The 18817-nt window shown below is 37.2% G+C and overlaps 1 protein-coding gene across 3 annotated transcripts in view; it reads left to right on the top strand.

The window, feature by feature from the left end:
- kcnn3 (potassium intermediate/small conductance calcium-activated channel, subfamily N, member 3) overlaps window positions 1-18393 on the top strand; it is a 68427-nt gene extending 50034 nt beyond the window's left edge. For all 3 annotated transcript variants that reach the window (XM_065261012.2, XM_065261011.2, XM_065261014.2), the window contains 4 exons: window positions 3269-3379; window positions 10194-10321; window positions 15788-15857; window positions 17015-18393. In XM_065261012.2, coding sequence (XP_065117084.1) covers window positions 3269-3379; window positions 10194-10321; window positions 15788-15857; window positions 17015-17347 — 642 coding nt within the window. In that variant the 3' untranslated portion in view covers window positions 17348-18393. The remainder of the gene's footprint in view (window positions 1-3268; window positions 3380-10193; window positions 10322-15787; window positions 15858-17014) is intronic.
- Window positions 18394-18817: the final 424 nt, after the last annotated feature.

Below are 18817 nucleotides of genomic sequence, written 5' to 3'. Positions count from 1 at the left end.
GGCTTTTCGTATTGTTGGTTTGCAAGTTGCTCTTCTGAATGTCCTACAAGTGGGTTCTATTAGTGCCACAAACACATACAAAGTCCCCCACACACACAGTCATGAGAAGCACACACATTTTCATTAGTCTCTTTTTAATTCAAGGTAATATCCTAATAGTGGCTCTGCCACCTCATTAACACACACAATACCACCTCCATCCATTTATTTAGCTTCCTTAGAACTCTTGTTTCTCTCTCCTTGTCCTAAAATTAAGGAGCTCAGATGCAAAACCCTCTAAGCGTGTATGACGTGTTTTCTTGTAAATGAAAAATTTTAAGCTCTTGTGTTTAGGTTGGGTGGGCCTCATACATCTTGAAAAGGGAAGCTGCTTGCTCTTTGATCGCCCCCTGGTGGCTGGCTGCAGTTCAAGTCATAAGCCCTGCCCTCTCCATGCAAACGAACGGGACTGTAATAAATTACACTTCCAATAAAATTGGAAAAGATGGTTTTGGTCCTTTAAGGTAGTTGTTATCACGCTGATATATGTTTAATTGTTAATTTTTGTAATAAGTTTCATTTTAGCTAGTAATTTGATGCTTTAGAAACTGGGCGTGTCATTATGATTGACATTTGTGATTGACAGCTTCTCTGAGCTAACTCTCAGAGCTTTGAGGGATGATAACTAACAATTAATTTTCGATTTCTTTGTTATTTCGTGGAATTGGGCGTGCGAGTGTGGGCTGAAGTTTGATAACGCAGCTCCGCCTCCGTGCTCCACGGACGATTCCTTCTGCGCATGCCCTGGCTCCAAACTGACGTTTTTGCGTAACATGTCAGCGCAAATCGTCAGATATTTTATGTTCAGTTCATTGAAGGAAGCAGCATCGCGTTGTCCATCTTTCGCTGCGAGTACATGCAAAAATCTCCACTTCTAAAGTATCAAATCATTCTTCGCTGTCCTTTCTGAACAAAGGTTAAATGCTCAAAAATTTAATCAATATCCTAATATATTATTTGGTAAACCTCATTAACCAGGTAAAATGTATGCGTCTCGTTGTTCATCCAATTATTCTTCAGTAAACTTAGAGGGCTTGGCTAAAAAATCATCATGGCATTTAACAAAGCAGTATTTCTGAATGGCCTATAAGGTCGGGATTAATCGGATTTGAATCAAAAGTATTTGATGAATGTAAAATACGTGCCGAGAACATTTGGTCAATATAATTATCTTGTTTTTTTACGAAGGTTGCGTTTACCGGCTTTCGAATCTGAGCTCTTCAATTATACCTCTTCACCTCTTAATGGATTTTTTTTTCTTCAACCTGCATCAGTCTCTTTTCCTCTACTCTCATTCTCACATCTGTCAATCAGTGGTGTTGCCTTCAGTTTACACTTGCGATGTGTTAATACTGTAAGTGTAACACATGTGTTTCTTTGTGTGCGTGCGTGTGTATTTTATAGCACTGTAGTCTAACCAGTGATTTCTACACTGTTAATGTTTCCCAGTCTAAATCAGTATGCATAATGTGGGGCATATTTCACCCCAATATAGTTAAAGAAATATTGAATTCAACATTACATTGTATTTTGTACCCATTCTTATTGCTAATTTTGTATGAAATGCAGTGGTTCTCAAACTTGGGGGCGGGCCCCCATTGGGGGGCATGCGATGGTGCCGGGGGGGGGGCAAGTTTAATGACATTTCATAAAATACTTACATTTATCATAAATTCTGTATAATTAAACCTCTAATAATTAAAATAAGGCCTCTAAACAACAGCACTACATTGTATAATTTAATGTTTTGTTTAATTTAAATTTTAAGTTTAAGATATGTCATGAATTTGGGAGGCACTTTGGTGACGAACTGTATGCCAAAAAGTTTGAGAACCACTGATGTAATGCATATGTATATCTGACTTGAGTTTGGTGATTTTCATTGATGATTTTTATGACTGTTATATCTACCTTACTGATTTTCTACCAATAGTGATTTTTAAAAATCAACATTAATTAAAGGTGCACTGTTAGAAAAAATGGTCAACACATGTACCCCAGCTATCACTGGGGCAGCACCCTTTAAAGTCCTTCCGGAAAAACAGAGTTTTTTTGTGATTGTTGCGGGCAAAAATCCTTGATCTTGCGGCACATTTTCCTAAAAAATGTAAAAGAATATAGGGATGTTTATGCAATTTTATGCTATGAAACTGTTGGAACTTGCAAAAACAGTTTTCAGCTTTTCAATGATGTTCGCGTCACATAATCACGTCACTTCATAACGTTCCCATGGCAACAGGGGACATGGCTGCGCTTGTGTGAGGTAAATGCAACATTTTTCAATTTTCTAAAAATGTCATTTTTGCGGGGATTATGAAATCATGGAATCCCTGCATATTTTGCGCACGGAAATCTGCAATTTATGCTCCGAAAGTGCGGTGTATTTGAAAAAATGCGCCCCCCGCATAAATATGTGGACTTTTGCTGATTATGCGTTAAATCATGTGTTCGCATAATCACGCTTTTCTGGAGGGACTGCCTTTTAAAAGTTCCTAATATTTACCATTAGGTTCAGATATGTATATATTTGGTACCTCTGAGCTACTAATATGAAGTCTTTAGGTCCAAAGCTGTACATTTGGTATCGCCCCCATGACAGCTGGGGTATATATTTGACCATTTTCTCAGATGCAGTACAACATAATACAGTACATGATGTACTTACAATGTATTTAATATATTATGTGTTTTTTGCCTTATGGTTTAATGCAAAAATGTCAAAGGGTCTGAAATGAGCTAATTTTAAAATACATTCACTTTCACTCAGCATGAAGTATGACCCTGATGCAGGCATCAAATTTGGTGAGATTCATTTTCAAAACTGTCATAAACCTCTTTAATGTTAATCTGAGTGATTTTCCTAAACCAGCTGCAACCATTACAGGTGGTTAGCGACATTTATCAGTTGATTATCTCATTTGTGTCTGGTTTGGACATTGGGGAATGTATTTGAAAGTTTCGCAAACACTCCCCACTCACCCCTAACTCTCTCTCTCTCTCTGTCTCTCTCTCGCTCTCTCTCTCTCTTTCTATTTGATGTGTTCTGTTTCACCTTGAATGAACTATAGTAATTGTTTACCAGACCCATGCTTTAATCTTCCTTGCTTATTATGAATCTGTGAGCCACGTGTCCTCTACTAATGATGCAAGTGTGTAATGTTTTCTTGGTTCTGTTCGTTCCTTCACCTTGACCTTTTTCTGTCTTCTGCTCTGCACCTATCTCATGCAGGGAGCAGGATGCACTGCCTTGGTTGTTGCCGTGGTAGCCAGAAAGCTTGAGCTGACAAAGGCGGAGAAGCACGTGCATAACTTCATGATGGACACACAGCTCACCAAACGGGTACACGCAAACCGCCTCACACACTGTTCACTGAATGGATGCACAGCTTCATGTTCAGAGACTTGCAATTCCTGCAACTCATGGCTGTCTGACTCCTTAGGTGCTTTTAAATGTTTTATGCAGTTGAAAGATTCAGAAATAGCACTCGATATCAAATATGTAGGCAACATCACAGCCGACATCGGAGACTAGAAAGCAGGTGATCAATAATTGCATCACTGTAGCTGTGGAGTGCTTCTCCATACAAGCGGCTACAGTAAATGCTCAATTGAGAGTGTGTGAGATACTTAGAAAGAGGAAAATTTTCCTATTTTTTTTTTAAAGTTTATTACTTTGCACTCACTCAATAGCCTCAGCTTAACGGCTGTCAGAGGAGGGCAAGGAAGATGGATCGATAAATGCTGTAGCGTTGCTGTGGATATCCTCTTCATGCATTGAGTTTCCTGCTACTATGGTTACAAAACCTCTACTGAAAGGGAAAAAAATCACTTAAAACTTTGACCTCACAAACCTGTTGCCTTGGAGACACGGTGGTGAAAGGGTTTACTGTATCTGTAAAAGACCCGATAGGTGTTTTCCTCCACCTTTCCTGTCAGGAATAGCTAACTCTATCGGTACGGTTTAAATGGACAGGGTTCTCACTGTTTACCATTATTATTGCTGTATGTAATGGCACCAACTATTCGAAAATACAGATACTAATGTGATTTTCTAAGGTATGTCAGCTTTTAAATCACTTTGGTGCTAATTTCACAAGTAGTCTATGTGATATTTTTACAAATTATACACACACTCATTAAAAACCTGCTTTTTAAAGTTGTACATGTTTCGTATCACACAACAATTGTATCAAAACACATGCTCCCACAAACAAAACAGCATTATTATCTTTTAGTTTATGAATTTAAAACAATTCAGTTTGGTTACAGTAAATGTAATATGACGTTTCAAATGAACTTTATAGTAGCTGCACGTTACATTCCTGCAATGTGCAGTTAAGGCATAACCGTAAATTCAGAATGCCTACAAAAAGATTTATTTAATTTAAAATATGCAATCATTTACTACTGTGAGGTAAGATTATAGTATTAACAGATTATACTGTCAGAACTGTAAGTGAAATTATAAGAATTATGTAACCATTTCATACACTACTGAATGCAGTAATGCAGCATTTATCTGTATAATACTGTGGTGTGAGCTCCACATACACTTGCATATCAACTTTCTATGATTGAATTTATGATTGAGTTTTCTAGATTATGATGATTTTATCAGGCATACTTTACTTTACAAGGCTTCTGTTGATCTCATGGGAAACAGTGATGCCCAGACTTCAATAGAGCAGACATATTGTGTTTAATGGAGCCTATGCCCACAACTCACACCTTGTCTTTGATTTGTTCCATCGCTCTCTCTCTCATAGCAAATGAAGAGCTTCGATGCAAAACCATCTAAGTCCGCCTGAAATGTTTTCTTGTAAATTAGCATTTTTATAAGACTGTTAATGCCAACAAATCGGTATTTCTGAATGGCCTGATACCGGGATTAAGTGGATTTGAAACGAAAGTATTTGATGAACTTTTAAAATAGATTTTTGTAATCAAGCAGGAAACAAGAGCACCATTGACTTTCATAGTAGGAAATAAAAATACTGTGAAAGTCAATGGTGCTTTAAAACGGTTTGGTTGCAAACATTTTTTAAAAATATCTTCAGCAGAACAAATAAATTCATACAGGTTTGTAAAAACTTAAAAGGGGACATGTCACGAAGATCTGACTTTTTCCATGTTTAAGTGCTATAATTGGGTCCCCAGTACTTCTATCAACCTAGAAAATGTGAAAAAGATCAACCCAGTAACTTAGCTTTGTTAAACCATTCTCTGCAAGCGTGAAATAGATAATTGAAATTTAGCTCCCCTTGTGTCGTGATGTCAGAAGGGGATAATACAGCCCCTTTATCTGCACTATCCAACCAAGCCACTGCCATTTAGTACAGAGATCAGCTCATTTGCATTTAAAAAGACACACACAAAATGGCACATTTTTGCTCACACCTACAAATGTGGCAATTTTAAAGGGACACAAGGCAGCATTTTTATGTTAATAAATCATCTTCGTAAGTCGGTATATGGTTAAATGACTCATTACATGACGAATGAAGACTCTCTCGCCCGCCCCTACCGTCTGTAGGAAGAATACCCCACTTGCAAGTTCGCTGTATCCGACCCGGTGTCCTTCCGTCTGTAAAGTCTCAGATATAGAACGCATTTACTCCCAGACACTAGGGGAGCTAGTAGAGAAATTATACTCAGACTTGCCTTGTGTGCCTTTAACATGCTATAATAATTTATCAATGTGGTATTTTGAGCTAAAACTTTACATACGTACTCTGGGGACACCAAAGATTTATTTAAAATTTTTCATTTTAGGGTATACTAGCTCTTTAATATCATTATCTAATTTTTGATGGTGGTGGCATTTAGCAGCTTTTGCATCTAAGCTCGTCATATCTTGGTTATCCCAATAACACAACAGTCGCAGTTTGAGTTGTCTTCAATATTGAACGATTCTGTTTCACTTAGCAAATGTCTCTCAAATAACGCTTATCCGTAGAGATTAAACCATTGCTCGTACTGTGATAAGTGCTATTTCATTCTGTAAGTAGTCAAATCAGAGCTGATTTGTCCTCAACTTCACCGTTGCACTCACCCACCCACCTGCATGGATCGTGTTGCCACTGAACCTGTACAGTACTGATAATGATGGACGAGCATGTAAGAATCATTCTGCTCTTCCCACCTCCCACTGGGTGACAATGATCACCCACCTGGGCTGCGTTTTATACAACAGAATATTATATTTGTACTTTCATGTTGCTTTAACCTTCTTGTAATGAAAATTGCTTTAGTCTCTTGTGTTCGACTGCTTATGATTTATGTGTAAGGCCTAACCAATAACCACCCAAAATTTGCATCCACTTTTCAAAAATGTGACTGGCATTTGATAAAGCTTTGGTTTAGGGTCAACTTCACCTCAGCAAAATAAGATCATGGAAATACAATAAAACTAAATCAAATTGAGAGTACTACAGCTGAGATGTTTTAAAAATGTACGGAAGGATCAGGTGATCAAAGGTGAGGAAGGAAAGCTGTACAGAATAATTGAATTATTTAACACAGAGGGATATAACTCATGCTGATATATCTAAACTAGACTGTCACTTTCCACAATGGCTTTTCCTGATCTGAACAAAAAGTTAATGTGATTCTGTGTTAAAGGAAAACGTACAAATGCTAATGTTAAAGAATGCACAAATGCGGTATTACTCTAGATAAATTGAATAAAAATATAGCAAAATACTGTCACTAAATATCATCTAAAAGATAAAACATCAACTTATCAGTTAGATAGAGAAACAATAGCTTAGGACATGCTGATTTATCATTAAGGGAAAATACCACCGTTTTTTAATATTTTACTTATATTTTATTTTACTTATTTTATATTCTTACCTTAACTTAGACAAATTAATACATACCTATCTTTTTTCAATGCGTGCACTTAATCTTTGTACAGCGTGCCATGAATGGGTTAGCATTTAGCCTAGCCCCATTCATTCCTTAGGATCCAAACACTTCCAGGTTTTCCCTATTTAAAGACTGTTACATGAGTAGTTATGTTGCGTTTACACCAGCTGCGGTAGGGGTGGCGAAAACGCTCTATTCGCGCATAGTTGGACGCTTGAACATTTGAGTTCACTCACTTCATTCGCACGTGAAAGCCGCAAGTGAAATTCTAGTCATTCGAGAAATTCATGCGGAAATTTGCGTCATGGGAGGGGCTTCTGTGACTCCGCGGAGACTGTGCCACTCCGCTCGCTTCCTGTAATCACGTCACTACTACCGCAAGGTCCTGATTGGTTAACGCACTGTGGAAATCCGCCGATGTTCAGATTTTTCAACTCACGCGTTTCCCACAGCAACGCTCAATTTGCGTGGAACACACGTATATACAAAATACTTCGACAGGACACTCCACTATAAACAATTATACAAAGGAAATAGACAGCATTTGCACACAGTATACTTGTAAAGCTGCACGGAGGTGTGCACGGAAAAAAGGTATACCCCGCCCTTAAGTATAGTGGCACAAAATAAAGCGTGGTGATTTTTTAAGTGGATAAAAAATGAGAACTATATTATATGGCGTAAGAGCACTTAGTTTGCAGCACTTTGACCTTGGCGTGCAGTAACGTCATCCCTCCTGACTACTCCCCCTCAAACAAACTTCCATCAATTTTTCTGTGCCCGAGGTCGAAGTGCTGCAAATTAAGGCCCAATTACATTTCTACCCCTACACTTTCCCCTACCCCTCTGTTAAGTCCATTCAGGTAAAGGGCTAGTGATGTCCCAATACTCTTTTAGTTGGAAGGGTAGGGGAAGGGTGAAAGTCTTTTTTTACATTAATAAACTTCATTTAATAAAAAATCATTTGTTTATGATACATTCAGTCTTATGTTTATATTTACGGTCATGTTTTAAAAGAAATGTTCACAAAAAAATCGCTAAAGTTTGCTAACATATCCCCCTTTACTAATTGCACTATAGTACAGCAACATGTGAACAAATGTAACCTCCGGAACACGGTCACGTCCTGGTTCTCCCGGTTTGCCCCGCTTCAGAGGTGGCACACCGGGGAAAACTTCTAGTGCTTCAAATTGCCAGTCCACTACAGCAATTATGAACAAACCGCGGGAAACCAGAACGTGAATAGACAGAGAAGAAAAGCATCTGAATCGCTAACAGAGGGGTGTGTTGTGTGCTGCTTTTCGGCTTCCACGGCCACTTTTTAGGCTGTAACTAACTTGTAGTGGTGTCCTATTTCTTAGGGGAATATTTTTAACCCTTTCCCTTCTCACTCTGTTTCAAAGGGCAAGGGGAAGTGTTGAGGTGTACACGTAGGAGTATAAAATAGAATTGGAAATGGGTCTAAGTGCTCTTTCGCCACACAATATAGTTCTCGTTTTTTATCTGCTTAAAAAATTTCCACGCTTTATTTTGTGTGGCACCATACTTACTTGTGTAACTATTCATGTAACAGCCTTTAATAAGGGAAAACATGGAAGTGTTTGGTGGCTTCTAACTTCATCCCTGTTTGGATCCTAAGGAATGAATGGGGCTAGGCTAAATGCTAACACATTCATGACGCGCTGCACAAAGATTAAGTGCACACATTGAAATAAGATAGGGATGTATTAATTTGTCTAATTTGAGGTAAGAACATAGTAAAATATTGAAAAACTGTGGTGTTTTCCTTTAGTGATAAATCAGCATGTCCTAAGCTACAGTATTGTTTCTCTATATAGCTGATAAGTTGATGTTTGTCTTTTTAGTGACAGCATATGCTATATTTTTATTACATTTATCTAAAGTAATGCTGCATTTGCACATGTATATGTATTTTGTATTGGAGATTGCACTATAGCTATATACAGTAGGTGAAGTGTAGTCTGCTATAAGCACTACGGTCTCATAAGATTATCAGTCTATATAAGAATATAACCGTAGACATCTTTCTCTCTCTCTCTTTCTCTCTCTCTTTCTCTCTCTCTCTCTCTCTCTCTCTCTCTCTCTCTCTCTCTCTCCCATTCTTTACCTTCACTGTAAAAAAATTCCGTAGAAATTGCAGCTGGGTTGCCGGTAATTTACCGTAGATTTACATTTATGTTATTTACTGGCAAGAGTTTGTTCAAAGTTAAATGAACATTAAACATTTAGAAGTCTTTGTCTTTACAGAGTAAAACTAAAAAAACAGCATCAAGCAAAACATTCTGGGAAACAAAATCTGAAGCAAAAAACAGAAAAAGGTTGATGATTATTTATGGTTCCCAGAATGCTTTGCATGAGGCTGTTATTGTATAGTTTTATTCTGTTAAGATAAAGACTTGTTAATATTTAAAATTTATTTAACTTTGAACAAACTCTTGCCAGTAAATAACATAAATGTAAATCTACGGTAAATTACCGGCAACCCAGCTGCAATAACATTGCAATTTCTACGGAATTTTTTTACAGTGTTGCCTTGTCTAAAGCTATTCTCATAAATGAAACCTGGATTGAGTTTGAGCCAGAGCTTCTACTCTTGTATTATTAAATACACTGACCACTGCTAATTAATCAGAGTTAGGCAGTGCTAAATCCAGAAACAGTGTTTAAATAAAATGCCCAGTGCTGTCCTATGCCTAGAGGAACACTGTCAAATCGGGAACTTATTAAAAACAGGAAGGCTCTGTCCTCCCTCCATTGCCCAGCAAGAATGTAATTGTTCTTTCCTCACAACTCTGGCCCCTTTGAAGTCTCCTCATACATTTTTCTGAAGCCGATTCTCTGTTCTCTCCATTTTATTCTCTCTCTTTCTCAGTTTCTAGACTATCTGAGATTTGCAGTTGATTGGTGAATTTTAGACATCAACAAAAAAATACAAATCTTAAACATCTTTACTTCCCTTTGAGTCAAAACTTTGCCGCAAGGATTTCCAAAACCTGCATGCTTGTAAAAATGACCCTGTCTTGTTTGGCATCTCTGGTCTGGGACAAGAATTCAAAGTAGACCGGATGACAGAATTATGGGCTAGAAGATCTATTGTTGGGTGATATATCTCACAAAAGAGCTATTACTTTGGCGGACGTTTGGGTTTTGTTTATGCGGGTGAGCTGAGTGTGTTGGCAATGCAGAGCATATAGTGTGATTACTTTCTCCTGATGTGGTTTTCCTGCTGCTGATGTTGTTGTTATGGCGACATATCCCCTCAGATAAAGAACGCAGCGGCGAATGTTCTACGAGAGACCTGGCTGATATACAAACACACCAAACTGATGAAGAAGATCGACCACTCTCGTGTACGGAAGCACCAGAGGAAGTTCCTTCAAGCCATTCACCAGTGAGTAAAACTGATCCCAGCACATGCTCCTTTCTACCACAGCCACATCTTTACATAACAGTTCACAAAAAGCTATATAATTCACTAATGTTACTTTAGGTAGAACCATTTCTTTTTTATAGTCTGTATAAGACTACACTGTCAGAAGAAAAATGAGTCCCTAGCTGTGACTGGGGCAGTACCCTTTAAAAAGTTCCTAATATGTTTTATTTAGGTATTAATACTTAAACATTTGGTACCAGTATGTACCTTTTGAGGTACTAATATCAACTCTTTAAATGCAAAGGTGTACTTGTGGAAAGGGTGACAGCTAGGGACTATTTTTTTTACATTTTTCTGACAGTGTGTCTCGCTTTTCCACTACAAACAGCCTTTTGTGTAACAAAAAAGATTCTGTGGATGTTTAAAATTTGATGAAACATACAGGCAAACTAAAAACTTTTTAGAAATATTTATTTGCATGAGTGTATGGTGTTGGCTGTTTTTTTTTCTTTTTAAGTGAGCTTTAGTGATGATCATCTGAAGAAAACTTACACAAACGAGTTTGAAGTGCTTCACATTAGAGATGAGTGGCCAGGTGTGATGAGTGCGTTTCTAGCAGTTAGCACATCTTAACTAACTACACAATATACAAGATACCTGAGAGAAAAATGTGACTGTTTAATACAAAATACAACTTCTGCTAATGTAATGTTGCCTATGTGCTGATCTACATTGGGCTAATACATATGGGCTAATTAATGGAATAAACCACTTTCAAATAAAATTCTTCATAATTTATAGGGGTGTAACGATACATCGATATGGATTGATACATCGATTATATTTCTAACAATACGACGCATCGATGCCAAACATAAAATATCAATATGAGGTACCTTTATTTTGCCACTCCCACACCCTCATTCCTTGATGTAATAATGTCCATTTCCGAATTTCCGCCAAAGTGCACAATTTTGTTTATTTTCGTCTGCTAGTGTCAGCAAGTGAATGCGATGCAGCAACAAAGCGATTTAAACACAGCAAAGAGACCACTGCAGCCAAGGCCGCCTTAATGCACGGGCTTACCTGGGCTGAAGCCCAGGGGCCTCCCAAGTTCAGGGGCCTCCCAAGTTCAGGGGCCTCCCAAGTTCACGTTCATATTGTTTTGCAACTTGTCAGGTTATCTGTCAATCACTCTAACTGCACGCTAGATGGCTGCTGATTGGTCCGTGAAATAAAATATCAGACGTAACAGATTTTTCTATTCCGCGTAATGTAAGTAAGTGCGCGTTGTCAACTTGGCATTCCTGTATGTTAGACTGAGTGTGACAGAGAAACAGGAAATAATCCATCATCAAATGAAAGAGTAATTTCTGAAATTTCATAATAAGCACTGATGTGCAGGTCTCTCTGTCTTTCGCACGGGCGCTTGCTCTCTCTGTGCTCGTGCAGCTGAATCTCTGGCATGCAGAAGTCTCTCCAACTGTGCGCAAGATACTGTGCCGCAGCCGCCAAATAAAGAAAGGAGTTCCCGAACATATTAATGCTGTTCGTTGTTATAAAGTTTAAGTTTACTCGCGTTTATATCAGTGACGCGTGCGCAGCTGGAGCGATGTAGTTTGACGCGATGTTAGCTCACAGTACACACATCTGTTGGTTTAGAAAGACGACGCAACGGTAAATGTGCAAGTGAAAGCGCGACAAGACCATCTCAAATGATCAGCCCCTGATCGCACCATTCATATTTATAATCTCCTTATCTAAAGATCTTATATACAGGTATGTTCCCTGTCTGTTTTGTGCATATTCATACGTGTTTGATTTACATGCGTATGCATAAATACTAAATACAATGCATACTATATCTTCAATAGCCTACAAAATAATTAACTGATTAAAAAACAAGATTCTGTCTATAAAGACTTATCTTTCGTTCACATTAATGCATTTTCACTTTAAAACTAACTTTAACTTCTTATATTTTTAAAACTGTGGTGAGCATTTAGTTATTGAGTGGCAATTTTCTGCAGATTTGTATATTCCAAAAACTATATAAACATAAAGCTTATAAACACTCTCATACATTTTGGTTTTATTTTCACCAAGTTGCTGTGTGTGGTTGTTAAATAAAGTGTCTTTTGTTTATGCTCAAGTGGGCTCAGTGATATGTTAATAATGATATTATGGTGTTTTCTGGGTCAAAGAGGGAAAACTCACTGTTGTATGTATTGAAAGAAACTAATGCATTTTGTGATGTAGATTACCTAGATATTACACTTTTTTTAAATGAGACTATAAATGTAGGGGATGGGGGGCCTCCAAAACCTCTCAGCCCCAGGGCCTCACATTAGGTTAAGGCGGCCCTGACTGCAGCACTTGTTTGACTGTTAGATCTAAAGTTGTGTGACATATCAATAAGTTAATAATATGTTTAACAGCTTTATTTTTTATATTAATTTATTTTTACACTTTATTTTAAAACTACCAGTGATTGTCACAAAATACTGAAAGACTTTGTCTCTTGCCTGAAAGACTTTATCTCTTGAAAGACTTTAATTAGGCACACAATATAAAATATCGACAAATTAATTGAACCAAACCGTAATTGCATTGAAGAATTGTTTGACGCATCGACAAATATCACATCGCTGGTGGAGAAAATCGATATTGTATCGCATCCGAGACATTTATATCTTTCTTTATTCAGTCTAGAAGAAATTAAGTTTTTTGGGGAAAACATTCCAGAAATTTTTTTTAGACCTTAATGGGTGTTTTAGCTTAAGGCCTCAGTTTAATTAGGAAATATAACTAGTTTTAACAAACATGCCTTACTAAAAACATTACTTGTGTGCATTTTGTGGCAAAACACGAAAAACGATTGTTAAGCCCTTATGCCTCTGTTGGGATCATTTAGAGCCCTTTGAAGCTGCATTACAACTGCATTAAACTGCATTGAAACTGTCACTTGTTGAGGTTCAATAAAGTCTATTAAATTGAGAAAAATCCTGAAATGTTTTCCTCAAAAAATTGCATTTCTTCTCGACTGAACAAAGAAAGACAAACTTTTTTATGAAAGTGGAATATTCATTTAAGGCTTCCTTTTTACATCTTAATTTAATGAGCAATTCCTATCACATAGATTGTGTCATAAATACCCAATAAAATCACATTATTTTTTGCAGTACTGACATAATTCTTACTGAATTCTTACTTTAAGGAGGGATATTTTCATTTTAAAAAGAATTTGATTGGACATAGGGGTGTCCTCGACTAAGGATTTACATATTCGAATCAGAATTGTCGAATCCTTCCATAGTTGACCGACAGTCGAATCATATATGTTTGTGTGCACGGGTTGGGAGGGGAACTTTTATTTTCTTTCACAAGCAGCACACACAAACAACTTTCTGATAAAGTGACCAAAACTGTTTTTCAAGTGATGAACGAAGACAAAACTGACAATGCATTTATATATATATAAATTATATATATATATATATATATATATTTTTTTTTTTTTTTAAGGTTAAATGTATGGCAACTTTTGTTTAATTATTCCTCATAACATTTTAAAGCCATGATCTTTTGAACATCACACACAAAAAAAAAACATTTTGATAACTAAACCTAAAAAAACAACAAAGGTGATCCTGCCTTGGAAACCCCGGCTACAATTCAGTATTTTTATTTAATTTGGAGATTTAGCGTGTCAAAGCAGTCATGACCAAAAAAAAAGAATGACAAATAATTTGTGATTGTTACTGTAAATGATAAAAACTTTTATATTTTTATATTTTAAGCTTTATATACAATTCATTTAACGTTAATTTATAACAAGAAAAAACACTGAAATTAATGATTTTATAGACACTTCGCGTTATTATTTAGCACAGAAATACCTGCTTGCTTGCTTTGACTTCGATCCTCTCTGTATTCACTTTAGATACAGAAAGACCTGATGATTCTTATATTATTTATTTCAGGAATCTCTTTGCATTTGAAAGTGAACAGCGACCATAATATTAAATCACAAGAAAGACAGTCGAGTCAGGCACAAATATAGGTTCAGTTTCATCACCGAAATTTAAAGAAACGGCTTACCTGTTTTGTAGTTTCACTTTTGACAAGATAACCACTCTGTTTTAAATTATACATTTTAAAACTTATACCCGTCGAAAAAAATCATTTTTTTTATGTTTAGTTGGATGAGCTCCTAAAAATGAGACTGTGAGATGGGTAGTCGAATCAGGCTTCTCCTATCGATGCATCGAATCTTTGACCATTCGGGGGTCACCCCTAATTGGACAAAAATTTGTAGTGCAAGATGAGTCTTTAATAATTTGGAACTGTTGTCCCAGAAGAGAGCATATTTCAAAGTGCTTAATGGGATAGTTCACCCAAAAATGAAAATTCTGTCATCATTTACTCACTCTAATGTTGTTACAAACCTGTATACTGTTCTGATGAACACAAAGGAAGATATTTTGAAAAGAAGGCCTATTGACTTCCATATTATTCTGTCAATTGGGTTTCTGGTCGGTTTGGTTACAAACATTCCTTAAAATATCTTCCTTTGTGTTCATCAGAACAAATAATTTTTTACATGTTTTTGTAAAAACATGAAGGAGAGTAAATGATGGAAGAATTTTCATTTTGGGGTGAACTATCGTTTAGCACTTTGAAATCGTTTAGCACTTTCAACTGGCCAGTGGCTAAACTGGTCTCTTAAACAAATACCTTGTTGAAAACATACATTACATTACAGTACATTAACTGTAACATTGTCACATTAATGCGGTGTAATAGTTGATATGCGTTATATATGATATTTCCCTTGTTATAAGAAATAAACTACTCTAAAAGGACTCTGTTGTTATTGATTCTATGTGGAAGTCTACCACAAATTGCGTTTAGTCCGGAAAAGCTGTGTGATTATGTTGTTGCTGATGAAACGATCTGTAAAAGCTAAAAACATGGGTTAAAGTTGTACGATGCTTATTATAATTCAGAAATTGTATTTTTAGACAACAATCATAAAGTACTGATGATTTCCTGCTATCAGCCTCTTAATGAGTATAAAGTGTTACCTGCCTGGGGCTGAGATGCTGTCCTCTATCTCTGGGTGGGGACATCAGACTCATCATTTTAACAACTTTAATTCAACTGTCATTGTTTTGTTTTGGGACTAGTTGCCAATTTTAAAAGCTCCTTTTAAATTGAAGCTTTTTATCTCAGAGACTGCAGGATAAATATACCCAACACTCGTGGAATCCTTTTAAATCCAGCGATTTTACTATTTACTGTGTATTAATCTCAGAAGATGGAAATTTTTAATCAACGACAAGCAAATCAAGAAAAACAGTCTGATTAACTACTTCATTAGCCAGTTGTGTGGTTTGACAATAAAGGCCACTGGTGCAACTAGGATTTAATGGGTTGCATATGACATTTACGCATGTGTGTTTCGTTTTTTATTTATTTTAGATTACGGAGCGTTAAAATGGAGCAAAGAAAACTCAGCGATCAAGCCAATACTCTGGTGGACTTATCAAAGGTAAAACTATTGTAAACATCCAGCATTACTCTCTCACAAACACGCATATATAAACAAAAATCACAGACATGGTCACACATCTGAGCCCACGCATATGCATGTTACATCTGTTAGGAAACAGTGGACACCCACACACACTTTCAATTACATTGTGTTCCCTTTCATGCAAAATTAACACTCACAACACACTATAATGCCCAAGGTTGCAAGTACATGCACGACAATGCATAATACCTGTGGACACACACGCACGCACACACATACCTCTGCTTTCCCAAATATATCTCAGCATTCAACTGTTTCCATGCTGACCCGTTTGTTTCTGTGGCTTTGGGTCTCCTAGCAACCTGAACAAGTGTTAAAGCAGGGATGACAGTAGAGCGAAGCAAGAGGGAGAGGGTGGGAGGGGAGAAATACAGGAAGCTGAAGGATGACAGAAAGTGTGTGCAATTCAAGATATTTTTCGTAATGTTTCTGTGTGAACGTTCATGCATTTTCACTGAATGTATCATTTGTTTAGTGGTTGTGTGTTTATTCCTTTTGGGTACGTGAGTTTGTGTAAATGCCAGTCTGTGCACTATCAGTCCTTGTGAGGCAGTTTTTTATTATTTTTAAACCAATGATAGTAAAGATCTATACTTTTCTAAATTAGATTTTGTGAGGGAGAGTGACTTGTTATGTATTTTTGGACTATGCATCATTTTTGAAGACAGTAAATTGTACATGCCTTATTTTTTACCTAAGTTGAAACACAAAAGAGTTGTCTCTACAATGAAAAAGATTAGGAACCGAGAGCCATAATCACCGTTTACTTTCTGTAAGAGGTTTTACCCAGAGGGAACTTGTATTGCTCAGAGATTGCCCTTTGCAAGCACAGGAAGCCTGCTGGAGATCTCCGGCACAGTCTGGCACCACATTGGAAAGAAATGTAACCGTGCCAACTGGCCAGAATTGTCAGAATGAAATGATACGGTTTCATGATTACGTGGTGTTGAGAAAGCTTTTTAATCTCAATGCTGTCTAAGTAAAATAATTCATGTATTAAAATGACTTTTTAAACCTAAAGGATTTTACAGACACACTACTTCTTATCTCCCTGTTTGATCTTTCTCCTAAAAAGCCAGTGTTTATTCTAACTCTGTTCTTTCTCTACATAGATGCAGAGCGTCATGTATGAACTGATGTCGGAGCTAAACGACCGCAGCGAGGATCTGGAAAGGCAGATGTTAAGCCTGGAGCAGCGCGTAGAGCAATTGACTGCCGGATTTACCGCCCTACCCGCTCACCTGTCAGCAACGCTCAACACACAGCACGCCGCACTCATCCAGCTGCTGCGCGAGCGTGACGCCAAGGTCATGAACCCCACCGTGACCGCTGTGCTATCACCCACCACTGCCAGCCTGCCACTAGCCAACCCACCCTCCAGCACCATCATTACGCCAGCCCAGCTTGCCGAGGACAGCCCCAAGACCAGCACATCCAGCTGCTGAGAGCGCCGGTCATGGCGGCCCTCTTGGGGAAATGGACCAATGATGTGTGATGTGATTGCCTAATCATATACATACGTTCACATGTGATGCACTGTAACTACAAGTATTACGCAGCTTACGCCAGAGAATATCTCATAATGGAGAGGCTACCGTTTGCACAAAATAACCCTATGACAAAACTGCCATATTTCATGTAGTCCACAAGAAGGACAAACTTTACTGTTACCATGAATGTATACATTTAGGGAGACACTGACACATACACATACTACATTTTAACATGCATGGACACATACTTACACACTCAAATTATGTCTTTGCTACCAAAGTGCTCATGTCTGTAGTTGACCAAAACAGACTTTCGTTTGAGGTGCAAAGTGAGGGAATGGGGGGGGGTGTTTAGAGAGATACAGACATAAATAATCAATGCCTGCGAATGTTATTATGATTGACCAATCATTATACAGTAGGTATCTGGACAGCACTTTTTTTACAGTCTTAAAGAAGAGACTAACAGCCATTTAAGCAAAGCATTGTTTCAAAGCGTGATGCCGAAGCCAGTTGATGCATTATAAAACCACCGCATCAAGGTGGAACAGCTGCTCAGACGGAAATAACTGTAGAATGAGTGATTATAGTCATTTTCTGAGTGGAATTGCTTCTATTATAATGGTGTGTTGGAAAAAGAGACTATTTTACTTCTGACCCCATTTCAACGGAGACCATTTTGAAAACTGACTAATAGTGACATCCTGTGGCCGGAATACTGAATTATATCCGCTTGGAATATTGTACAGTATGCTATTACTGAAACTTAGCTTTGTATTGCTCAGTTTTTTACCATTAATAATTACTAACGCAGTTATAGCTCATGTTTATTACTATACGATAGCGTTCTTCTCATTCGTCATGAAAATTATGATTGCTGTATAAATAAGGATTTTATTAATATTAATTATAGATAAGGGAGGTGCCGTTTGAGGTTGAAATTATTTTGTAATTTTATTTTACCAGAGAGAATTAATAAAGTATATATCTATACATGACTGTGTCTGTGTGCGTATCACTGTGTCACTGACAAAAACATGCATAAAACAAATCTGAATTTAAAATACTTTATTCTGATTGGTCTGTCTTGATAGGTCTATTATCACCAGTAACAACTGCTAAAACTGATAACACCCGCTCATCCGGGTACTGCGCCTGCGCAGTAATCTTGACCGGTAGGCTACATGAAATGTTTCTTTTCTAACGCAAAAACTCGTTCAAACATGTTTAACTTGTATAATGATTAACTTATAAAGCAAATAGTCGTTTAATAATTGTAACAATTTAAGAAATGTTACTCTATTAAAGACATAAATTGATTGTTGGGTTATTGGAAATGCCTGTGGCGTTGCAGTTAAGTTACCGCTCTAAAACTGTAGCAGTTAATGATTGTACGTAATAACCGAACATTATCGGTCATCT

This window comes from Paramisgurnus dabryanus, chromosome 13 (genome assembly GCF_030506205.2).
Source record: "Paramisgurnus dabryanus chromosome 13, PD_genome_1.1, whole genome shotgun sequence".
Taxonomy (NCBI): Eukaryota; Metazoa; Chordata; class Actinopteri; order Cypriniformes; family Cobitidae; genus Paramisgurnus; species Paramisgurnus dabryanus.
The sequence above is the reverse complement of the archived record's forward strand: the minus strand, read 5'-3'. Positions and strand labels throughout refer to the sequence as shown.